This window comes from Hypanus sabinus, chromosome 3 (assembly GCF_030144855.1).
Source record: "Hypanus sabinus isolate sHypSab1 chromosome 3, sHypSab1.hap1, whole genome shotgun sequence".
Taxonomy (NCBI): Eukaryota; Metazoa; Chordata; class Chondrichthyes; order Myliobatiformes; family Dasyatidae; genus Hypanus; species Hypanus sabinus.
The window spans coordinates 123,669,776-123,695,666 of record NC_082708.1 but is presented as its reverse complement, the minus strand read 5'-3'; the positions used below and the strand labels follow the sequence as shown (position 1 = coordinate 123,695,666).

At 42.8% G+C, this 25,891-nt stretch overlaps 1 protein-coding gene across 1 annotated transcript in view; it reads left to right on the top strand.

The window, feature by feature from the left end:
* The first annotated feature begins 2,966 nt into the window (after nucleotides 1-2,966).
* LOC132391629 (annexin A5-like) overlaps nucleotides 2,967-25,891 on the top strand; it is a 51,371-nt gene continuing 28,446 nt past the window's right edge. The window contains exons 1-5 of the mRNA XM_059965068.1: nucleotides 2,967-3,273; nucleotides 3,484-3,512; nucleotides 4,939-5,023; nucleotides 8,031-8,125; nucleotides 8,828-8,941. Of these exons, the coding sequence (XP_059821051.1) occupies nucleotides 3,495-3,512; nucleotides 4,939-5,023; nucleotides 8,031-8,125; nucleotides 8,828-8,941 (312 nt within the window). The 5' untranslated portion in view covers nucleotides 2,967-3,273; nucleotides 3,484-3,494. The remainder of the gene's footprint in view (nucleotides 3,274-3,483; nucleotides 3,513-4,938; nucleotides 5,024-8,030; nucleotides 8,126-8,827; nucleotides 8,942-25,891) is intronic.

Sequence of the window (25,891 nt, the reverse complement as noted above, 5' to 3'; positions counted from 1 at the left end):
CAAGCCACCTGTAACTGGGTGGCATGTTACAGATGTATTGTCGCTTATTCAATTCATTTTCAGGAATGACTTAAGCTGTTCCATAACAAACTCGGGTCCACTGTCACTGACAAACTGTTCTGGATCACCAGTCTTTGTGAAGAGTCTCCACAATACACCAACAGTGTGTGAGGCTATGGTGGAGGCATTGGGAATATTTTTGGCCACTTTGTAGCTGCATCCATTACTTTCAAGAAATTTGTGCCCATACATGGTCCACATGAATTCTGAGGAATGGAGGGGCACTGCTCTAGGCATCTTCTGAATGTATTGGCATCCCAATCTGCTGATCTATCCCAGGCCACCAGAGAAAGCCTTGAGCCAACACTTTTATTTTGACCACGCCTAGATGAATGGCATGGCATAAACATGCCCACCACTTTAGCTCTCAGCTTGGATGGTACAACAATGCTCAATCCCCATATAGGCATTCCCTGTCAAAGTCAAGATCATTCCAGTGCTGGTTAAAATGGGAAAACTGGAATTTCTGTTGCATATTCCAGCTATTTTGGGTTGTCATGTAGACCTGAGACAGTGTGGGGTCTTTTCTGGTTTCCCTTTGGATCATCTCTGCTGTAATAGGGAGACTTTCCATTTGCATTAGGCAGAATACATAAAGTGGAGTGTCCTCTTCTGTCAAATTTTCAAGTATTTCCCGTTCCAAGGTAAAAGGGTCAATCCATCAGCATTTTCAAGATTGAATTGAATTCAATCTTGTGAGTGTGTCCTCTAAGAAACATAGTCCGTCTCTGCATTCGAGCTGCTGCTGTGAGTGGAACACTCTGCTGTGGACTGAAAATGGACACTAGTGGTTGATGATCAGTAATGAGGGTAAACGCTCTCCCACAGAGGTACTGGTTGAAATGTTTTACACCCCAAACTAGAGTCAAGGCCTCTCTGTCAATCTGTGTGTAAGGGAACGTGATGCAAAGGCTATGGGGCGTTCACTTCCATCAGTCATAGCATGTAACATGACGGCACCTACTACACCATAGGACAAGGTGTCACAGGCAAGTTTCAATAGGATCTCAAAGTATGAGTAGTGTTGTATGTCACCATCTTTTGGAAAGCTACCTCACAGTGCTTTGTCTATTGCTACTTCTTTCTGATCTATTATATTGGGCTCACGGGGTGGAGCACTGTAAGCCTGGTTAGGCAGGAACCTGCTATAGTAACTGACAAATCCTAAAAAGGACCACAACTGTCACATGTTCTTTCACCACTGCTCGGATTTTCTCAGCACACTTGTGTAACGCTTGTGCGTCAATGTTGTGACCGCAGTAAACAATGCTCAGTTTAAAGAATTCACACTTGTCACATCGTGCCCTGAGCCTGTGATCGTCTAACCTTTTTAACTCTGTCTTGAGATTTTGGAGGCGTTCCATGTCGTTCTGACATGTCATCCAGGTTATACTGAGAGCTTGAGAGGCCTCGCAGCACTTGGTCCAGGGCTTCTGCTAGAGAGCAGGTGCAGAAGCTACTCCAAAAACAAGCCTATTATAGCAATAACACCATTCCTGAGTGTTTACAATTAGAAACACTTTAGACTCTTCTTTCAACTCTATCTGCAGATAGGCCTCAGCTAAGTCTACTTTGTGAAAGTGTTTCCCTCCAGAAAGGTTTGCAAAGGTATCCTCTACCCTGGGCAGATGGTATTGTCTACTTTCAGTACTGTATTGATAGTGAACTTAAAATCACCGAAGACCCTGACAGACTCATCTTTCTTGCTACTGGGACCAGTGGCATTGCCCATGGGCTTCACTCAATCTTGGAAACAATTCCTTCAGCCTCCAGGTGACCACTCCCTACTTTATCACAGATAGTTTAAGGAACTGGATGGGCTTTGTAAACCTTGGGTGTGGGATTTTGATTTAACACTCTTTTGCTCTTGATATGTTTGAGTTTTCCAATGCCATCATTGATCACTGCTGTGGCATTGTCCAGTACCTTTCTTAACTCGCTTTCAGCTGCCTCTCTTTCAGGGAATGTGGCATGCAACTCGTGGATGGGTCTTCAATCAAGTTGTAATTGTCTCAGCCAATCACAGCCCCACCAAGCAGGTGCTCCTGTTTTTACCACATACAAGCAAATGATGAGGCTTCTTGTTTGTTGTATTTCACCATTACAAACGTCATTCCTACAGGAGTTATCCTTTCCTCGGTGTAAATTCTTAGAGGGGTATTTGCAGGCTTCAGTTCAGTACCTTTGAAATGCTGTACAAACTCATTTCATGGAATGATTGAAACAGCCGAATCTGTGTCCAATTCCATCTTAATTTATCATTCTGGTGAACACAAGAGCTGGTACACTTGTCAACTTTGTTTTCATCCCCTCATTTTAAGTTCGGGTTCACACATATGATGTAGTGGCACAATGATGTATGCCATTCACATCCTCTTTACATATAACACATATGAATTATATAAACAAAGAATGCTTAATCAAAGTATATTTTCACAATATTACTGAAATACTGAATACACTACAATATCCACTCTAATCAACTGCAACACACACAAAATGCTGGAGGAACTCAGCAGGTCAGGCAGCATCTATGGAAATGAATCAATAGTGGATGTTTCAGGCCAAGAAACTTCATCAGGACCGGGAAGGGGAAGATGCCAGACTGAAAAGGTGGGGGAGGAGGCGGAGGACAGCTGGAAGGTGATAGGTGAAGCCAGGTGGGTAGGAAAGGTTGGGTAGGCTGGAGAAGAAGGAATCTGATGAGAGGAGATTTGACTATATGAAAAAGGGAAGGATGAGGGGCCAGGGTGAAGTAAGAGGCAAGTAGGTGGATTTGTTTACCGGAAGAAGAAATCGATATTCATGCTATCAGGTCGGAGGGTACCCAGACGGAATATAAAGTGTTGCTCCTCCACCCTGAGGGTAGCCTAATCTTGCCACGAGAGGACGTGACAACGGGAATCAGAATCAGAATTAAAATGCTTGGCCAGCGGGAAGTCCCGCTTGCGGTGGATGGTGCGGAGATGCTCGATGAAACGGTTCCCCCAGTTTACGACGGACCTCACCGACTGGTTCCTGAGAGCGGAATCACCGCTGTATGCGTTACAACTCAGACAGGCTGAACTGCAATTCCCGGCATTCAACATGGGGTGCGGTCGCCTTAGACACTGGAAAGTTTAAGATCCGCCTAGTGGTTTTCTCTACTGAACGGAGTTTGTATAGAATCGAGAGGAATTTTTACTACAGGAGGCAACGTCGCAGGTTTCCAAAGTAAGTACTGTATGTTGGATACTTTTCGGGGCGGGGTAGTGGAAAATATTTCTGTGTAATTTTAAGAAGTAAACTGAAAAAGGTCTAGATTAAAATTTGATTGCAGATTTTAATCGCCCGATTTAAATGGTGGCGCACAAGAAATTTAAATGAGATTTTACAAACTTTTATAATTCCTTCACAAAATTGTGCTTGTTTTGTTTTAACCAGACTGGAAAAAAATGGCATCGCTAGGGAAGGTAAGCCACTCTTTAAATTCCAAAAAGTATCGAGAGTTACGTTTTTGTACGGTGTAATTTGCGATATCATTACATTTAGTAACTTTTGAACTGTACTTATAATGTCGGTAACTTAGCAAAACCGCTGCTCTCAGTTTACTTTCAGTAAAATCAGATTGCCAACTCTGTCATGTGAGGCAAAGTCAGACTTTTAATTTTCCAGTAGTACTTTATTAAACTGAATTTTTTAAATAAAAACGTTGGACCAATTCCAAATACTCGAAGGCATAAAAACTAACTTCTGAAAGGGCGAGGCTAAAAGCATTCTGGTTTTATAAAATAGATTTCTTGGTCCCCCAGCCTTTCTACCACCAATAACCCACCAGCGTTTTAAAACACACTTATCTTTGCTCGTTAATTCTAAACCCCGCTCCCGCTGAATTATCTGTATATGGTGTTCCTCACTTGTAAAGTAAAGCAAATGTAAACCTGAGGACAGTACCTCAAATTCCATCTGGGTATGTTGCACCCTTCAGTGCTGGATACGGAAAATATTACCATTTGTCATTTACTTTGCCCACTATCAGAACTGGTCTTATCCACTTTCACTCATCCGCCTGTGATATTGGCTTGATTTCCCCTCTGTCTTGGCACACCCTGGTCCCCAAGGAATGTACACCAGCCCGCAGTTTTTAAACATTCTGCACCCCTTTATTTTGTATATCTGCTGTTGTTAATCCCCTGTCCACCACTTACCTCCAGGGGCAACTCTGGCCTCACCCTAGCATAAATTGTCCCATGTCTCCATTCCCACAGCCCTGCTTCTCTGTAATATAAAGCTAATGTTTTCTCTTTTCCCGTTCTTAGATCTGAAATGTTAACTATTTCTCTTCCCACTAGCTGGTCCATTTAGTTTTTTTTATTTCACATTTCTTGATATGCATATTTTCTTGCCTTAATTAGGAATTGTTTTATTCTCCCCCTTTTTAAAAAAAACAGTTGAATAGTTCAAACTGGATTTTGATTTCAATCTGATATTTGTATGTGCATCAAAAGTTGTATATATTAAACAAATCGGTAATATAGAAAGATGCACCACTTCTGTTGTGCGACTGATGAGGAAGCAGGTTGTGGACAAAGTGGGTAAGATGATGGTGAGTTTGAGTTTCTGAAGCAGAAATTCATCAGAGCAAGAAAGATGTTTTAAAGTTACTTAGCACTTGGTATTGATGACTACTATGGCAAACTGATTCAGTTAAAGGCCTTGTTCTGCAGTGCTACTCATTCCTGTGCCATTGTTCTGTCGCTGTGGTGGAGGTCAACCTACAACATGTAATGAGCTGCATCTTCAGATTTGAAGAAGAAGTCTGGCAAATTTTATATTCACAGTTGTATTTTTCAAGAGGTAATTACTGATAACTGATATTTTTTCCGTGACTCTTTTCAGGCTTCGCGAGGAGTTATTAAAGACTATCCAAACTTTGATGCAGACCACGATGCAGAGGTGCTTCGAAAAGCAATGAAAGGACTGGGTAACTACTTGAAATGCGTAACTCCTGGACAATCATTTTCTGTAGCCTTGTTGTTATTCACGTGCTGAGAATATTTAAAATTGAATCGCGATGTGGGTACCTCTAGAGAGAAGATATTATTGCCCATTGCTAGTTACCCATGAAAAGGTGGTAGTTGAGTAACCACCTTGAACTATCGCAGCATGTCCAGAGAGCTATAGGATTTAGTCTTAGTGATGACAGAATGGTCATTGTACAGAATCAAGGTGGCGTATGATTTAAACTGGAATCTATGGGTGATAGTATTCTCAAGCCCATGCAGTCTTGTTATGCTTGATGGTAGAGTTCCAGTAATGGGACATGTTCTCAAGGGAAACTTGTAAATAAGTTTATTGCATTTTGCAGGTGGTGATGATGTGACTGAGTGCTTGGGGCTGTGGGTGGGTGCCAGTCAGGTGCTAAATGTATTTAGTACTGTTGAAGCTGCACTCATGCAGAAACAGGGAGAGAGTTGTATATTAGAACGTGTGGGCAAGAGGGAGGAGCCACCTTCCTGTTGGTTGTGTCCTGTGTGGTTCTGACGAGCATTGTGGAGGTGCTGTGTTGATACCAGAGTGTGTAGCGACTTGTGGGCTGCCCCCAGCACACTCTCGGGTGTGTTGTTTGTAAACACCAACAGCACATTTCACTCTTTCGATATACGTGTGATAAATAAACTTGAACCTGTTCCTGATCTGTGCCTTGCGGATGGTTGAAATACAGGGGTGAGCCATCTGCTGCAGTAAGTGCAGCTTACTACTCCTTTAGCCGTTATAGTTGTGGTTGCTGGGGCACGATGCGCATAAGAAGACATTTGTAAGTGCTGAATTATCTGTTTGTCTCCAGAGAGTTGCCTTCTTGGTAGAGACCAAAATTAATGCCTGCTTGGTTGATCTTCAGACTGATGCTGCACATTACCTATTATATCTTGGCATTCAAAACACTTGTCAAAATATTGCAGCCTAGGTTGATATGCACACTCTTCTCACCTTCTTGTATCCCTGTTGGGATAAGACGTGGGTTGCTTGTGATAACATTGCATCCTGGAAATGTCGCAAAATTTACAGGGCAAATAATACTTTGAAGCTGATTGACCTTCAAGCGTGCATGGGAAATAATATTGAAGTGCCCTGAATTTTAACGAGGAAAATAATTTGTTCTGTTCAGGTGGAGGAATATTAACTTCTACTTTTGTCTCCATTGCGTCTGTTCTGCCATACCAGGTTCCACAGCGCGTTTCCAATATGCCGTTCCGGGTTTGTGCCTGGATATCTGTTCTCACCCACCCCCCCTTCTTACCCAGAACAAGGATAAAATACCCATTGTCCTTCAGTTTCATACATCCCAGCTTTCCAATTTAGTTATTTCTGCCATGGCAATGGGATACGACCAGTACACCTATTCTCTCCTTCCCTCCAGTGTGAGCATTCTGAGAGGACTGTTCTCTCCTGGGCCCTCTGGTTTACTCTTTCATCGTCACCACCATCCACTTGCCTTGTCGTGGTACTTTCCCATGCACCTGTAGGTAAAGCATTGCCTGAACTCTACCTCCTTTTCTGTATGGGGACCCCGATACTGTCCAAGTAAACTACAGTACTTGTACTTCCAGTTGAGTATATCATATTCTGTGCTGATGATTGATGTCCTTCTCTGTTTGGCAGAGATTGATGATTGTTTTGTGAAGCTCCTCCAGTCTACCAAGCTGGCTCTCTGTTTCCAGTTCCTTGTCACTTTTAATTCTTTGTTCCACTACCGTTCTGGCTGCTGCCTTGAGTTCTGTTTGAATTAAGCTCAAGGAACAGCATCTTGCCACTGCCTGTGCAGGTTACAGCCTTCACAACATATAAACCACTATCCAACACTATCTTGGTTAATCTGTTTGTTATCTGCATTCCTGCTTACTCCCAGTAATCGCTTACCCCTTTTTAACAGGAATCCATTTTCCTCTGCTCAAAAATAATTCAGACTCTTTGCTTTCTCTTCCTTTTAAATGAGAGCTCTAAAATTTTACAAGAAGAAAAGAATATTCTTTCTTGTTTAAATTGGTGAGCTCTTATTTCCAAATCATGATCTCTAGTTCATCCTTGTATTTTTTCATAAATATCTCTTCTACATCAGCCTGAAGGACTCGTATTTGTCTTTTGGTCAAGCCCTTCTCTTGTGTCTGAATCTTCCCTATCCAACTTTTCCTCAAAAGGCAAAATGATCAGTATTGGCAAATAACTCTCCCTTTCCATTCACTTTCCTTTTTGTTTTCTTTGCCTCATAGATAACTATTTATAGCATTTAACATTTCCATTTCATAAGGTCTCTAACCAGAAATTTCAGTTCTCTTTATTTATCAATATAAATTGCCTGATCCTCTGAGCATTTGCTGGATCTGCTCAATATGTACCCTGTACTTATTTTTTTTGTTTCTTGTCTTTAATTGATGGCACTTTGTCAATGCACCACTCCCTTTATGCTGGACTGAAGCATCGGCCTTGAACGTTTATCAAATTTACAAGGTTTAGGCTTGTCTTCTTCCATACTAAGGCTATAATCTCTCACAAACTAAATCCTGCTCACTGGGAAAAGATGTAATGCTCTGACAATGCTCCATATAAGGATGTGGTATCCTAATGAAGGACTTTTTATCAATCTGTGTTTTAGTGAGTGGATCAAGAATTATATATGTGGAGAAACTGGACAATGTTTGTTTTTAATTTTTACTGTACGCTACACAAACATTTTCATAAATGCTCTAAATGCACCAGGTTGTAATGCATTCATGTTTGTGCATTGAGCTTAAAAACATTTTCCTTGGAGAAATAAGGAGGATATTTAGTGAAATGATAACAGGGTTTCAGCAATTAAGGGGATAGGCTGGATAAACCATTAACTTCCTCCATGTTCCAAGATAATAGAGATATTTGAGGTTTTCAGTCTTGTATTTTGTCTAATGCACATGACTCTAATGCAAGGCTTCTGGTTTTCTTCTGTCTTTTAGGTACTGATGAAAGTGCCATTATTAGCATCTTAACTACCAGGAGCAGCAATCAGCGTCTAAAAATCTCCCTTCAGTACAAAACTCTTTTTGGCAGGGTAGGAAAATACTTATGTGCATGTTTCATTGTTCACAGAACAAGTTCAGTGGATTTAATTAGAAAATATGATTTGTTGGACAAAAAGAAACACTAATATCCATCTAGTTTTTCTTAAAACATCCTGCTATTGTGTGAGAGAGACCAGTTACAGGAGGTAATCATCCTCCTTCATTGTCCTTGAGCACTGAGTTAATGATGGAAGTTGTGTTGCCCAAGAAGAGTTGGGTGCAATAAGGGTTAAATTCTGACAGAGAAAATGTCTGAAACTTGTGTCCAATCCTTGCAAACTCTCATTTAACCAATGTTGGTGAATGACAGGTTGTGGAGAGGAAGTTTCATAATGTAAATATGCTAATAAGTTATAAGCTGGGAAAAAGAAGCTGCAATGTTCTTAGATAAGAATTTGCAGCATAATTTATTTCTATTTTGTTCCTTTCTTTATAAATGCATTGTGTTAGTGATTAGTTTGAATGCAGTTGGGTTTAATGATTTGTCATATTAATACTAATTTAATATTATAACTTAATTGTTCTAAGTTTTTATGTTAATAATTTTGAAACATTCTGAAACTGATTTTTATTTTGTTACTGTTGGATAGTTGGATTGAAACAGACTATTTAACTGTATTTACCTTTGAATTTTGAAAGGGGCATTTAAAAAAAAAGAATACACTGTGTTATAACAACCTTGTGTACCGCAGGATCTCATTGCAGATCTAAAATCTGAATTGGGTGGGAAGTTTGAAAAAATAATTGTTGGGCTCATGAAGACTCCTCTTCAGTATGATGTCTCTCAACTGCACAATGCAATTAAGGTAACTGGAAGGTTTGTTCTGTTTTTCTTTGCATGACAAACTTGTTACATTCTAAGCGTATATTCAATCGAGAGAGAGATGTATCATGGTAAACTTGTTGACTTAGTTTTTAATAATTTTAAAATTCTAACAGGACATATTTTCAAAAGGATGCCATTCAGTAACTTACGAATTCGGCTGCTGACTTCATTCTTACATTATTGCTTTTCAAAGATGGTCATTTGTCCAGGTGAAAGTAGCTTTTCTGTCCTCCCAATTGCTAGTTGTGTTCAGTCTCAGCGGCCTAGTCCTGATCCAGCTCCAGATCGCCTTGTAGCCTCTGTGAGAATGTTAGCTCTGAAATGAAGACTCGCCAAGTTGGTGTGCCTATGTTTGATCAGAACCACTTGATGGCTCTGGGGTCATTGCTCTGGGTGCTTTGCACAAGCCATGTTCTTGTAAATATTACATTCCTAATTTGGTTCTGATTGTAAGGTGGCCATTTTGCATTGTACTTAACCCTGTTCCCTTAACATTATGTCTGATTTTTCTACAATAACCTTATGAAGAGTCTCTTAGTTTAATTACTTTTGTTTCAGGAAGCTTCTTCCTCAGAACTTTATCAGTGAGAGTCGTTGCTCTTTGGCTCTGTTTGTTTGCCAGTAGAGACAGAAATTCACTGTTCATTTGCAGTAACGTTGCCAGGCTTCACTTGGCCTTCTGGCATTTGCTTTGTTCACATTTTGTCTCTTCAATTTGTGTATTGTTGCCTGGCCCAGACTAGCAGCAAATGCACATCCTGTTCTTCATTTTCCTTTGTTCAAGTTCCCATTCCCTAAAGCTCAGGCTCACTAGTCCGTTTATAAAGTGAAACTGGTTTAATTGGATTTAGTCCAGCAACCGTATATTATGTGATTCTAAAAGTGTATATTGACTACACATGGTTTTTATTTTTAGAATTAAGGGAACAATATTCCTTTTACTGCTCCTTGATGAAGTTTCTGGATGTGTAGAGAAGTGCATGGATTTTCTGCTAGTCTGTCAGTCGTCGAGTAACTGTCTTGATAATATCTTTGATGTTTTAAGGGAGGGTGTTACCGTTGCTGTTGTGATTCAGCATGCACAGCTGTCCACGTGGCAGGGTACAAACAGTCTCAGCTGAACCACAAAACTGTTAACCACTAGAGACAGTGTTTCACTAGTAACCCACTAGAAGTTAGAATCAAGTTCCCCAGCATAAAAAAGGCACTTATTTGGTTCGATTTGTTTATTTATCATGTGTACATTAAAACGTATTGTGAAATACATTGTTTATATTAACAGCCAACACAACCCAAGGATGTACTGGGGCTGGCACACAAGTGCAGCCACACTTTCTGGTGGGGACACAGCAAGCCCACGAGGTTCAGCAGGGCAGTGCACACGGTCCTCCAACCCCTATACCGCTGTTGCGTACCCCGTAACTGGGTGTCTTACCAGCAAAGATAGAAGTGTCCGTTGTTGTGGCCATTCAAGTGTGACCCCTCCGTCCTTTAGCTAGACCATTCTTTTGTGGTGGACTCGTCACCCAGGCAAAGGTGGACACACACACAAGCCCCCACCGGTCTTGCTATAAACACTGTGAGTTAAAATTTACCGACCCTTTGTTCGGTCTGCGATGTCCCACACTGTCTCGTGGGTTTCTGCTGCTCACTAGCGTTTCTCCTGGTGCGTCTGAGGGGTGTTACCCCAGACCTCACTTTTATCCCCACTCACGTGGTCTCAAGTGTCAATCAGGTTGGGATGATGTATCCCATCAAACCAGCCCACTCTGGTTGCCCCCTGAGGGGTTTCAATGAATAGAACAGCACCAAGTAAACAATCCTTCTCCAAAAGTCAACAGCAGTAAATCTCCTCTTTTGTCAGTAGGAGACGTTCCACCTTGTGTACCTTTTAGCTGTGTGTCTCTCTCTCATTCTCTTTCATGAGCTGTTATCAATAACAACTGCCCTGGCAGATTTCCTTTTGTCTCTCTTACTTCCTTGTTAGCAGCATCGAAATAGTAGCGATTTGGGATTCTCCAAAAAGGGGGGGCATGGGCCACTCTGCACCCTTCTGCCCATCAGAGTTGTTCATACTTCGTAACACCCCCATCCTTCTAGGAATTTTCACCAAAGGGGAAAATTAACTAATACAGAGACTTACAGAATTATAGAATCTAACAAAATACAGAAGAGTTTTTTTAACTACAGAGCAATACAGATATACATTCAACTTAGCATCTAGATAAGCAATCAGCGAGTACATTATCACTTCCTTTTAATATGTTGTATCTTAATAAATTCCTGTAGCATCAGACTCCAATTTAATAACCACCTATTTTTATTCCTTCAGCAAAACAAAACTAAAGAGTTGTGATCTTAGCTGGTGTATATTACAAAATGTCAACCAATACATGTGTGATTATTCTGTAGTACATTACAAAGTTTATGCAAATACTAATCTTTATTTTACTTTTAAACTCAACAGTCAATCTTCCATGGTGTTGTCTTTATTATTTACATGCTTTGTTGAAATCCCTCAAAACCAGATCCTGTATTTTAAAGTGGCATTTTGTCAACCTTTGCGTCTTTTCCACTTAACTCTCACGTGGTTAGCTTGCTCACCAGTGTGGAATAGGCTTTCGCATACTCCTTTCATAGGAGTTATTTTATCAACAATGTTTTCCAAACTTAGACCATCTTCTGAACTTTCACACAATTCTTTATTTTCAAGCAAGTCATTAGTTTTACCTTTAGGACCCTTCATTCTATTAGTTTTCAGTTTAACATCTGCAAGTTGTTTACCTTTAAATTCCAAAACAAACTGTAATTGATTCACAGGCACCTTGTTAACAAGCCATTGTTCCTTCAGCCTAGTTACTGCTTCTGAAACCAATCCAGACTTTAAATTTACTTTATTCAATTTAGGAACTACACTTTTCCCTTCTCCTTAAATAATAATATTCACATCCCCAGCTTCCATCTCCTCACTAACTTTTAACACCCCTTCTAACACAAAAAACTGAGAGTTCTCACTCTCCACTGGTACCAAGGTTAACCCTTTCTTCACTGAACCAAGTCCATCTGACTCAAAAGGACTGCATTCCTTTTCAACTAAATCAGATACCTCAGACTTTTCCTGAGTTTCAATGCTAGGTTCAGTACCATGTGCATCCACATCTTGAACATACTCAAACAGGACATCTACCTCTTCTAGGCTTTCTATACCAGTCTCTTTTTCAAATTCTAAGTTCCTCTGATCCTCTCAGTTACTCTTTGGGCAACTCCCAACCGGAGTAAACTCAACCCGGCGGGTTAAAACAACTTCATCTGCTAACCCAGCAGACTCCTTCAAGGTAACGGCATCCTTTTCATCTAGGACTGCCCTTATATCATTATCAGGAACACATTTAAATTTTTCAACTTCTTTAAACAGTTCCGTCAAGCCAGACAGATCATCCATGTCCAACCCTGGACCTTCTAACTGCCTTATCTGTTTCTCATCTTTACTCTGTGCCTCTATAAATTCCCTCTTGGCTAAGGGTAGGTCTACCTCCTCTCCTTTACTCTCTTTCACCTCCCTATCCTCCGTTTTACCATCCCCTAACCCCTCTTGGTACAGGGTCAGTAAAAACGTCTCAGCCAAATCGACACTGGACTGATTTAAACTGGTCTCTTTCTCAGCTGCCTTTCTTGACATGCTGTGAGTGATCACGCATGCGGGATAGATCTTGGAATCTGGGGGCGGGTCCTCAACACTTACAGGCTTGCTCGTCAGCTTCACAGCTGAACACACCTCACCCCCGCTAAATCATTACCAAGGATGTCCACGCCGTCTCTCGGTAATTCTGACTGTACCCCTACTTCGACTGGTCCAGATACCAGGTCACAATTTATAATGATCCCATGCAAAGGTACAGCTTCTGTCCCTTTTCCTATGCCTCTCAAAACTACCTCTCCAGTCTCAGGACCAAAATCTAGTACCTTACTGCGAATCAATTACTGCTCAGCTCCCGTATCTCTCCAGATCCTCACTGGAACTGGTGTTCCTCCCTCTTTCACAGACACGGTCCCTTCTGAAATAAATTTCTCACGCCCCTCTCATATTTTATCGACCTGGGGCTTTCTCGTCGATTTGCTGATGGACTCAATACACCCTGTAGGGACTGCTGCTTTCCCTTTTCCTGTCTTCTTCCTCGGAGCAAAGCACTTAGATGCAATATGACCCACCTTTCCACAATTAAAACAGGTCAAGCCAGGAACCCTCCTGCCAGCCTGCCTTTCTTCCTCCTTACCTTTACCACTAGCTCCCGGCTTATTTTCTACCTTAGCCGGTGGGCTTTCTCTACAGTCCCTACGATCTTTCTGCTAACTCTTATTCGAGGAAAACTTTGTCTTGTGGGTTAGGGCATATTCATCTGCGAACCTGGCAAATTCTGATATAGACTTATTCGGCTTCTCATTAAAATGCATCCGGATATCATCCAAAACACAACCTTTAAATTCCTCAATCAGAATTAACTCTCTGAAATGCTGGAAATCTTCCTCCACCTTTTCTGCTGCACACCAACGATCCAGGAGCATACCCTTCTCATAGGCAAACTTTGCATACGTCTGATTCCACACTTTCGTTCAATCTCTGAACTTTTGTCTATATGCTTCAGGGATTAACTCATAGGTCCGAAGGATGGCCCGCTTTATTTCCTCATAACCTGCAGACACGTCCATGGACAACGCCGCATATGCCCGTTGAGCCTTCCCTTTTAACACACTTTGTAACAATGCCACCCACTGTGCTCTGGGCCACTCCTGATTCACTGCCACCTTTTCAAAATGCAAGAAATAACTATCAACATCTGTCTCTTCGAACGGAGGTTCTAACCTAAACTCCCTACTAACATTAAACTTCTCCTCTCAGTCTGCCCCTGGGATTCTTCCCTCTTGCTTTAATTTCTCCATTTCTAGCTCATGCTGCCTCTGTTTCTCCTTCTCCTTCTCCCTTTCCTCTGCTTCCAGCTGTTTTAACCTAAATTCATGCTCCCTCTGTTTCTCTTTCTCCTGTAACTGGAGCTCATACTCCCTTTTCTTCTGTTCCAACCTTAATTTTTCCAGCTCTAACTGAACCATCCCAATAGCTGGTACCTTTTCAGGGATAAGTTCCAATACCCCAGCCAGAAGCACATCCTTATCAATATAATACTAAGCTATGTCCCTCTGCATCTCCCACTTTTTCATTGACGACTTCACCTCTGTGAGATTTAATCCTTTCGCAATATTTACCAAGTCCATCTTTGTGGCATCCTCTAGTGCCTTCAAAGTCGGGTTTTGTGTAAATTCGTCTACGTCCATCTTTGCTGGTTTCCCGTCTGGTTACCCACGCAACCAGATCCAAGTCTGGACTTATAGCCCGATTCACTGGTCCCTCAATTTGGTATCAAATCTCGAGACGAGGCCCCAATTTGTTACGTACCCTGTAACTGGGTGTCTTACCAACAAAGATAGAAGTGTCCGTTGTTGTGGCCATTCAAGTGTGACCCCTCCGTCCTTTAGCTAGACCATTCTTCTGTGGTGGACTCGTCACCCAGGCAAAGGTGGACACACACACAAGCCCCCACCGGTCTTGCTATAAACACTGTGAGTTAAAATTTACCGACCCTTTGTTCGGTCTGCGATGTCCCACACTGTCTCGTGGGTTTCTGCTGCTCACTAGCGTTTTTCCTGGTGCGTCTGAGGGGTGTTACCCCAGACCTCACTTTTATCCCCACTCACGTGGTCTCAAGTGTCAATCAGGTTGGGATGATGTAACCCATCAAACCAGCCCACTCTAGTTGCCCCCTGAGGGGTTTCAATGAATAGAACAGCACCAAGTAAACAATCCTTCTCCAAACGACAATAGCAGTAAATCTCCTCTTTTGTCAGTAGGAGACGTTCCACCTTGTGTACCTTTTAGCTGTGTGTCTCTCTCTCATTCTCTTTCATGAGCTGTTATCAATAACAACTGCCCTGGCAGATTTCCTTTTGTCTCTCTTACTTCCTTGTTAGCAGCATCGAAATAGTAGCGATTTGGGATTCTCCAAAAAGGGGGGGCATGGGCCACTCTGCACCCTTCTGCCCATCAGAGTTGTTCATACTTCGTAACACCACTCACCTCCACTCTCTCATCGCCAATGGACTCGATGACTTACACATGTCAGGACTTTGACTTGCCCAGTGAACTAGCAGACACAAGCCTTTGACTATTTGGCCTCAACTTGCTGACTTGCTTTGACTTTTGGGCTGGAATTTCCAGTATTGAACCTAGAACTTTTTGATGATGCAACCCCAAACTCCATGCCTTGGTCTCTGGACTTGCAAACCTAGGGGTTCGCTCTTGCCTCCTGGCTGCACAGTCCTCTACTCCTGGGACCTGCTGACCCAGGGGGTGAGCACCAGCCCCTGTCCTCACTAGTTTTCTTCCGCAGAGCTTGCTGGCTCGCATCCATCCAAAGATATCCTTTGCCGCACATCCACATTGCCAGCATTTGAGTGCAGAGCGGAGGCCTGGATTCTGGCCTGATCTTTAACTTCTCTATATCCCTGTCCCTAAGCTATAAGCTAACCCCTAGCTCCCCTCTCTGTCTTCAAAATCGCTACTGTACAGCTAAGTTCAACTAAGTCTGAACCACGACATCAATGGAAACCGTGGCCTAGCACCATCTTGACCAGAAGTCATTCATTTGAAACTTGCAGAAGCAAAGACATGCAGTTTGCAACTAGTGTTTTCTAGAAATGTAGCGAGACAAAAATTTGGTACACAGCCAAAGATGGTATTAGAAATACACAACACAAGAGATTCTGCAGATACTGGAATTCCAGTGCGACTCACAGAGAATTCTGAAGGAACAGCAGGGTCTGTTAATGAGATGAATAAACAGTCGCCGTTTTGGGCTGAGACCCTGCAAAAGGAATGGAAAGGAAGAGGGGAGATGGCAGCATAAAAAGGTGGGGGAGGGGAAGGAGGTGATGATTGGTGAAGCCAGCTGAGCGAGAAAGGTAAAAGACTGGAGTGAAGGAATCTTGTGGGAGAGGAGGATGGACTATGGGAGAAAGGGAAGGAAGAGGGGTACCGGGGGGAGTGATAGACAGGTAAGTAGAAGAGGTAAGAGGCAATAGTGGGGATAGGAGAAGAGGAAGAGAAAAAGAAATACTGGAAATGGAAATCAATGTTCCTGTGAGTGGGCTGCAGGCCACCTAGATGGAATATGAGGTGGTGTTCCTCCACTCTGAGAGTGGCTTCATCGTGGCAGAAGAGGACGTCATGTACTGGCATTTGGAATGGGGTTAGGAATTGAAATAGTTGGACGCTGGGAAGTTCTGGTTTTTTTTTTTTGCAGATACAGCAAAGGTGATTGACAAAGTGGTCCCCCAATTTACATTGCGTCTCAGCAATGTGGAGGAGGCCACATCAAGGGCATTGGATACAATGGGGAACCCCAGCAGACTCTCAGGTGAAGAGTTGCCTCACCTGGAGGAACTGTTTGGTGCTGTGAGTGGAGGTGAGGAAGGAGGTGAATGGACAGGCGTTGCATTTCTGTCGTATGCAAGGATATGTTCCAGGAGGGAGATTAGTAGGGAGAGACAAATGGACAAGGGAATCACGGAGGGAACAATCCCTGTGGAGCGTTGTGGGGGAAGGTAAAGATGTGTCTGGTGGTAGGATCCCGTTGAAGATTGTGGAAGTTGCAGAGAATGATGTGTTGGATGTGGAGCTCCTGGGTGGTAGGTGAGGACAACTAGAACTCTATCCCTGTTAAGGTGGTGGAAGATGAGGTGAGTGTGGATGAGGAGATGTGGGTTATGGCAGCATCAATGGTAGAGGAAAAGAATCCCCTTTCTTTGAAGGAGGACATCTCTGATGTTCTGGAAAGGACAGCCTCATCCTGGTAAGAGGTGGGTTGGAGATGAAGGGACTGGGAAAAGGGAATAGCGTTTTTATAAGAGCTTGAAATACAGGCTCTGAAGCAGAAGGGGCTTTAGGCAAGGAATTCCAGAGGTTGCAGGGCAGGTGGTTGCCAGTGAAGAGGATCATGGTGCCAGAGTTGAGGAATGGGTGTGTATTGAGAGTAATTAATATGCTCATTCAGAACGTGCTAACATGCATTGTTTCCAAAGATCCACCACAGGGATTTTCAATATAAATGAAGACTAGTATAATGTGTACAGCTGGACAGGCTTTGCAGTAGGCAAGGCCTTTTGAGTACCCAAAGGCATGGATCACATTTGATGGTTGTATGCCTGGAGAGGACTGGTAAAGGTGGGGAATTAGAAAAGAAACTGATGAGCCAAGAATTTCACCAAGAAGGTGAAGAGATCGGACACAGCCTACTGTGTTTGTTGTGAAGATTGGCTACGAGGGTTCACGCTGAGTTGGAGGGGTTGGTGTATAACTGGTAGAGTTGGGATAGATGCAAAGACCTGCTCTCATGTGATCATTGTCACAGTGGGAGGGTGTGTGACAAGAAGAGGTGATGTGAGCCTCATGGGGATCCATGCAGAGCCAGGACCTGTGGATGAGTACCTGCTAGTGATGAATAGCTCAGTGAGAAACGTGGCAGAAGTGTTGTCTAAACATGCACTATGTATTTTTAAATGCCACTGAGCTTGTCAGGGCTCGTCTTTGTTTTAGTGTATTTCAGTGCTGGGAACAAAGACCATTTCACAGTTCAATTATCAGTATGTCGTATTTCATTGTGATCTTTTTTTATAAACCCTCAAAAATGTGGTGCAATGCAGATTCTGGGCGGCCACGTTTTGGGGGATTCTGAGATGGTAGATCATCGGTAAGCATGGAAGTGAGCTCTTCAGCCTAACTCGCCCTTGCCTATCTAAGTATGTCCCATTTGTGTGCATTTGATCCATATTCCTCTAAATCTTTCCTATTCATGTAATACGCCGTAAAGACCATAAAACTTAGGAGTAGAGTTAAGCCGTTAGGCCCATCAAACCTGCTCTGCCATTCCATCATGGCTGATTTATTATCCCTCTCAAACGCATTCCTTTGCCTTATCCCCATAACGTTTGCCCTGACTAATCAAGAACCTATCAACCTCCACTTTAAATATACCCATTGACTTGGCCTCCACAACCATTTGGGGCAATGAATTCCACAGACTAACCACCCTCTGGCTAAAGAAATTCCCCCTCATCTCTGTTCTAAATGGACGACCCTCTACTCTGAGACTCTGTCTTCTGATCCTAGACTCCCCCATTATAGGAAGCATCTTCACTTCCATTTTAACTAGGCCTTTCAATATCCCATAGGTTTCAGTGCGAGCCACCCCTCATTCTTCTAAACTCCAGTGATGGGCTCAGAGCCATCAAATGCTTCTCATGTTAACCTTTTCATCTCTGGAATCATTCACGTGTAACTCCTCAGGATCTTCTCCAATGCCAGCACATCAGGGTCTCAGCCCAAAGCGTTGACTGTTTAGTCTTTTCCATAGATGCCGCTTGGCCAGCTGAGTTCTTCCAGCATTCTGTGTATGTTGCTTTGGATGTTCCAGCCATCTACAGATTTTCTCATGCCAGCACATCTTTCCTTTGATATAGGACCCAAAACTGTTCACAATACCCCAAGTGTGGTCTGACCAATGACTTATAAAGTCTCAGCATGACATCCTTGCTTTAATATTCCAGCCCTTTTGAAACAAGTGCCAGCATTCCATTTGCCATCTTTGCCACTGACTCAACCTGCAAGTTAACATTCATGGAATCCCTTTGTAGCTCTGATTTTTGAATTTTCTCCCTGTGCCGTTATTCCTTCTCCCAAAGTGTATGACCATACACTTCCCTGCACTATATTCTATCTGCCACTTCTTTGCCCATTCTCTTGATCTCTCCAAGTCCTTCTGCAGACTCCCTGCTCCCTCAACCCTACCTACCCCTCACCTATTTATGTATTGTCCACAATTCAACCATTAATTCCATCATCAAAGTCATTCAAGTAATGCGAAACAAGTTATCCCAACACCAGTCCCTGTGGAACACCACTAGTCACTGGCAGCCAACTAGGAAAAAGTCACCTTTATTCCTACTCCTCCAAAAGAGCCATAAACTTATTGTAGGGTAGAGGCATGCATGCCTTGATGACCCAGAGAGCTATGTTGGCTGGAGTTGGGCTCTATGCTTTGGCTCTTGGTAGGGTCACCCATACCAAAAATGTCAAAGAGTAGAGGCCAGACTGAGTTGTCCACCTGTCCTCCAAATTTGGGGGTTCAGCTTGGAGCTAACAACCCTGACTGGTAAAGCAAAATTGTTCTGGAAACAGCAATGAAGAATCTCTGCATCTGAATGTGATGGTTTTACTGAGTCTGCACATGACTGACAGCAATGAAAACCAAGAGAAAGCTCCTGACATGATGAAGGAAGCCCTGATCACTGCCAGAGATGGAGGACATTCACTGTTGTCCTGAACACGTGGTGTAATGGGTAGTAAGTTATTCGTACTCCTTGCTTCCTGCCAGTCAATCGAGCTCCTGTCCTTCAGGTCCTGCTTTTCAGCTTCCTACTCAATTCCCTATATTCACTCCTCAGGACTCCCTCCATTTTCCTACCTCTGTCATTGGTAGCAATGCTTCCGGCTGCTCACCCTCCCCATTTAGAATGCTGTGGACCCAATCTAAGACATCCCTGACCGTGACACCTGGGTTGTAACACACCAACAGGCTGTCTCTATCATGTCTGCAGATTCTCCAGTCTGCTTCCTCTAACTATGGAATTCTCTATCACTAATGCTTTCCTCTTCTCCCCCTTTCCCTCCTGGACTGTACTCAGTGCCAGAGACCCGGTTACCGTGGCTTCCCTTGGGCAGATAATTTCTCCCCAAACTGCCTCCCACTAGTATCTAAAGTGGTGTACTAATGGTTGAGGGAATGGCCACTGGGTGCTCTGCACTGGCTGCCTATTCCCTTTCCCTCTCCAGACAATCACCTAGATACCTGCTTTCTGCAAATTCGGATTGATTACCTCTGTAGCTCCTGTCTATCACCTCCTCAGTCTCCTGCATGGGCTGAAGGTCATTGAGCTGTAGCTCCAGTTCCTTAACACTGTCTCTAAGGAGTTATAGCTCAAAGCACTTCATGCAGATGTAGTATACAGATATCTTTCAGAACTTACTGTGCATGCTTGAACCACTTCCTTTGGCAGCTTGTTCCATATATATATATACAACTTTGTGCATAGAAGAAGTTACTGATAAATCCTTCTGCCCCCCCTCCCCCATCATAAACTCATGCCCTCTAGGTTTTGGTTTTGCAACCCTTGGACAAAGTCTGGACATTCATACAATCAAGGCCTTTTATGATTTTATATGTTCATATAACACTAATCAGTATCTAAGAGGTATATTTAATATCTCAAGGCATTGGCAGTCCAGGAGATCCTTTGGTCTCCTGGACTCCATCCAATAAAGTCCTAGTCTTCCCATACTCTCTAACCCATTATCTTGAGTCCTAAGAACCCCCCTGTAAATCTTCTGAGTTTCAAAGTCAATCTATTATCAAAGTACATACACGTCCTCATGTACAACCCTGAGATTCATTTTCTTGTAGGCATACTCAACAAATCCAACATAGAATCACTGAAAGACCGCACCAACTTGGGTGTTCAACCAGTGGGCAAAAGACACAAGCTCAGAGAAAGAAATAATAATAATTAAATAAGCAATAAGTACCGAGAATGTGAGATGCTGAGCCCATAGGTTGTGGGGATATTTCAATGATGGGGCTAGTGTAGTTGAGCAAAGTTATTCACTTTCCTGTAGCAGGATGACCAAAATTAAACACAATGAGCCAATGTCTGGTACAACTACAATATAATGTCCAAACTTAAGTACTCACTGCTCGGGCTAATGAAGCCCATCATGGCAAATGCCACCGCCGCCACCTTGTCTACTTGTAACGCTACTTCGGGGAACTATGTATTCATCAGAATTAGAATTTGAATCTGATTTAATGTCACTGGCATATGTCGTGAAATTTGTTAACTTTATGGCAGCAGTACAATGAAATACAAGATAAATAATTATAGAGGAAAAAAGTTACAAATAAATATACTAAATATTTAATTTAAAATAAGCAGCGCAAAATAACAGAAATAAAAAAGTATTGAGGTAAGTGTTCATGGGTTCAATGTCCATTTAGAAATCGGATGGCAGGGGGAGCTGTTTCTGAATCATTGGGTGCGTGTCTTCAGGCTTCTGCATCTCCTTCCTGATGGTAACAGTGAGAAAAGGGCATGTCCCAGTTGGTAGGGATCCTTAATGTTGGACACTGCCTTCTTAAGGCAACACTCCTTGAAGATATTTTGGATACTAAGGATGTTGGTACCCATGATGGAGCTGACTAATGTTACAAGTTTCTGCAACTTACTTCGATCTTGTGCAGTATTTGCATGTCCATGTGATCCAAGGCTGCATGGAGAGCCATTGGGATCGCATCTGCTGTGGACCTGTTGTGGCGATCGGCAAATTGCAGTGGGTCCAGGTCCTTCCTGAGACAGGGTATGACCAACCTCTCAAAGTATTTCATACTCCCAAGCCCCACAGTTGGGTGTTAGTAAGGGATTAAGATCATGAAAAGACTTAACTGGGAGGGCAAAACTTTTAAAATTGAGGCAATGACGGCAAGGATGTAGGGTGTGGCACTGACCATATGGACAGAAGTAAACTGGGATACACAAAGTGATTTTGGATGTCCTTTGGGAGGACTGCAGAGTGTGGAAGGTTGGAGGTCCATTGGGAGGTTGGTATTGTGGTTTAGCCTAGAGTTAACAAAAGCGTTGAACATTTTGGCGGTATGTATGCAGATGTCCTCCTCCTTCCTGAGGCTAAAGAGCAAGGCACTAGTGATAAGGGCATCAAAGAGGGAGTCGTAGAAGCCTGAGGTGCTGCTACAGAATTGCCTCGATTTCAGGAACTGGGCCGTATTCAAGAACTGAATGGCCACAGTTGTCATGGACTTTATGTGGGTGAATTTGTCTGAACAAAAATAACTGTCTTCCCCAACCAGAAGCCTTGGATGGATCAAGAGATCTACAGTCTGATTAGGGCTAGGCCAGTGGTGCTCAGGACTGATGACCTGCGAAATTTCAAGAGGGCCACGTGTGACTCTCAGAAAGCCATCTCACATGTGGAGTGGTGATTCTGGACCAAACTTTAATCACAGAAGAATGCTGGACTGCTGTGGCAGTGTTTGAATATTATCACCACCCACAAAGCAAAACCAAGCAACATGTGTGACGAGGTTTTGGTCCAGATGAGCTCAATGCCTTTTATGTTCACTTTGACAGAACATGGCGGTTACTTCACAAACTCCTACAGCCCCTGTTTTCAGTCTCAGACCGATGTGAAAGCATCCTTCAGGACAGTGAACCCATGGAAAACATTTGGCCCAGATGGTGTACCTGGCTGTGTACTGAAGATCTGTGCTGATCAACTGGCTAGAGTGTTTACTGACAACTATATCCTCTTGCTTTAGCAGTCTGAGGTACCCACCTGCTTTAAGAAGGGCATGGTAACTTTCCTTAATGACTGTCGTCCACTGTGACGAAGTGCTTTGAGAGGTTGGTCATGAAGCAGATCAACTCCTACCTGAACAGTGACTTGGATCCACTCCTGTTTGGTTACGATCACAACAGGTTAATAGCAGGTGCCATTTTATTGGCTCTTCATTCAGCTCTGGAACATCCGGACAGTGAAGATGCATACATCAGTATGTTCTTCATTGACTACAGCTCAGTATTCAATACTACCATCCCTTAAATAATTACTGAGCTCCAAGATCTAGGCCTCAATATTACTACTACAGCTGGATTCTTGGTTTTCTCACTTGCAGATTCCATCTCCATCAGCAGAGGTGCTCAAAAAGGCTGTGTGCTTAGCCCACAGCTCTACTCGCTTTATACTCATGACTGTGTAGCTAAGTACAGCTCCGATGCCATATTTAACTTGGCTGATGATGCTACTGTTGACCAAATCAAAGGTGGTGACAAAGGGGCATATAGGTGAGGGATTGAAAATCTGGTGAGCAACCTCCCACTCAACGTCAGCAAAAACCTAAGAGCAGGTTATTGACTACAGGATGAAGAAACCAGAGGTCTATGAACCTGTCCTAATTAGGGGATTTGAGGCAGAGGGTCAATAACTTAAAATTCCTTGGTGTTGCTGATATCATATCAGAGACCGTGCCCTAGGACCAGCATGTAAGTGTCATTACAGTCACAGCAGCACTTCTACTTTCTTGGAAGTCTTTGTATATTTCGCACGTCATTTAAAACTTCAAACTTCTGTAGACAGAGTGGAGTGTATTCCAACTGGTTGCATCGCAGCCTGGTATGGAAAGACCAATGCCCAAGAATGGAGAAGCCTGGAAAGAATGGTCGATGCACCCCAGTCCATCACTGGCAAAGCCCTCTCCACCATTGAACATATCTTTAGGGTGCACTGCCACAAGAAAGCGGCATCTGTCATTAAGGACCTTCACCATCCAAGCCCACCTTAATGCTGCCATTGAGAAGGAGGTGCAGAAGCCTTGGGTCTCACACTTACCAGGTTTAACTTTCAGGCTCCTGAGCTTCACTCGCCTCAATTCTGAACTGATTCCACAACCCATGGACACACTTCCATGGACTCCACAACTTGTGTTCTCAATGTTATTTATTTATTTTAGTATTTGCACAGTTTTTCTTTGCACATTGGTTGCTTGCCAGTCTTGGTCTGCATGTAGCCTTTATTGATTTTATTGTTTTTCTTTGTTCTACTCTGAATGCCTGTGAGGAAAAAATGAATCTCAGGATGGTATATGGTAAGATATAGTGGCCCTCCACTGGTAGAAGTTGACCATGGATGTTTGTCCTTGCTATCTACACTGTTGGTGCAGCTCTGTCTGTGGTGACATTTCATTTGTTCATTCGTTATGTGCCGTGTTGTATGACGTGAAAGATCATGGTCTTTCCATGACTGTGATTGTTCTTGACAAATTTTTCTACAGAGGTGGTTTGCTATTGCCTTCTTGTGGGCAGAGTCTTTCCAAGATGGATGACCCCAGCCCTTATCCTTGCTCTTCAAAGATAATCTGCCTGGCATCAGTGGTCACATAACCAGGACTTGTGAGATGCACCAGCTTCTTTTATGACCGTCCACCACCTGCTACCATGGCTTCATGTAACCCTGATTTTGTGGGTGGGGGGGTGCTAAGCAAGTGCCACACCTTGCCCAAGAGTGACCTGCAGTCTAGCAGAGGGAGGGAACGCCTTACACCTACAGTGGTAGAGACATATATTCATCCTGGTGACCTATACATACTTCAATAATAAATTTATCTTGAAATTTTGAACCATCCTTGCTTTCAGATATTGCTGTTCTTTCATTGTCCTTGAGTCTGAGATTTGGAACTCCCTCTACTCAGCTGCATTATTTGATTTCATTCACCAGAAGAACTGGAGCAGTTCAATAAGATGGCTTACTATCACTGCCCATTTAGTATGGGGGAAGCACAGGTGCAAAGTTAAAATAAGTATTTGGTTTTATTTATTAAAATGAGGTGTATGAAAATTGATTGATGTTTGGGCTCGCCCTTGTTGGAGATGGCTATTGCCTTGTACACTTGTGATATGTGACTTTACGTTTATCAACCCATGCTTGAATGTTGCCCAAGAACAATTAGAAATGGGGATGGATTGCTTCATTTGCTAGGGAGTGAATCCTACAGTTTTCAGACCTTGTTGTCGAGCACCTTTCCACTATGTTTTACATCAAGCAACAATTAACTCAGAGTGCATCATCATAAATGCATTTATTTAACTTGCAGTAAGAAAAGACTAGACCACACAAGAGCCTGTAATAGCTTCGAAAGACACAGCATGTATCCTTTATACCCAAGTACATCTGTACTTTCTGTAAAGACATTCTGTACGTCTGCTTAATCAGTGTACCTGGCATTAATCAAATCTGCTGGCACTGCAGTTTGTCAAAGGACTCGGTTCCCAATGGCATAATATTGCATGAACACTATAAGCAAACACTCTGGTATAATACAGATTCCATTTTGTTATTATCTGTACACTTCCACATTCCCTCTTTGGCACTTCATGATAACATGACTTTTCACTAAATATATAATTGAAATGTACATATATTTGTATATAAAGCAATGATGCAGTTTCAAAGCTCTATCCAAAATGCCCTTTTCATCCATTCACTTTATCGTGCTATTATCATAATACCAATAATTATACCTTTAGACAGAATAGTTGCCCACCATCCTCCCAACGTTCCAAATGGTCAACATCTACCTCCTGGAGTGACACAGTTGTGACACTGATTTCCTACTTTCTTAATCTCTTTGGTATCTTCACTGATGTGATTTGCCAAGTTAATTATTGTGGTTCATCAAGTATGCAAGTACAACATTCTTGCCCAAAAGAATAAAATCTAAAGCCACACTCTTCTGTAACGCTATTGTATGAACAGCCATTAGTTCTGCTGACAACTTGGTTAATGCTTCAATGGTGTATGCGGTTTAATTTGCTATGTTTTCCATATTATTCAGTTCCTGGGATGTCTAGCTGTTCCACGGTCCAGAAAGGCAATCATCCAGACTCTCTCGGCTTCTGCTATGGACCTCTGGTGCCACTGGACCAGAGGGTGGGGGGAGGTAGACACACCAAGTGTTGCATGTGGGGCACTAAGTAGACAAGCTAACTGCAGCCCTTCCAGGACCATGACTCTCTCCGCTTCTCCTTGTACTCTGGGGACGTGCCTGGCATCCAGATGTAGCCTTGGTAACCACATACCTGTTCAGTGTCGTTCAGCGGACAGGGTGGACTAAGATTAGTCATTTCCATATGTGTACCTTTACTGTTGCCCAGACAGGCCCTTGCCCTTCCAGTTGCAATGACATGTTACCTGATGCCT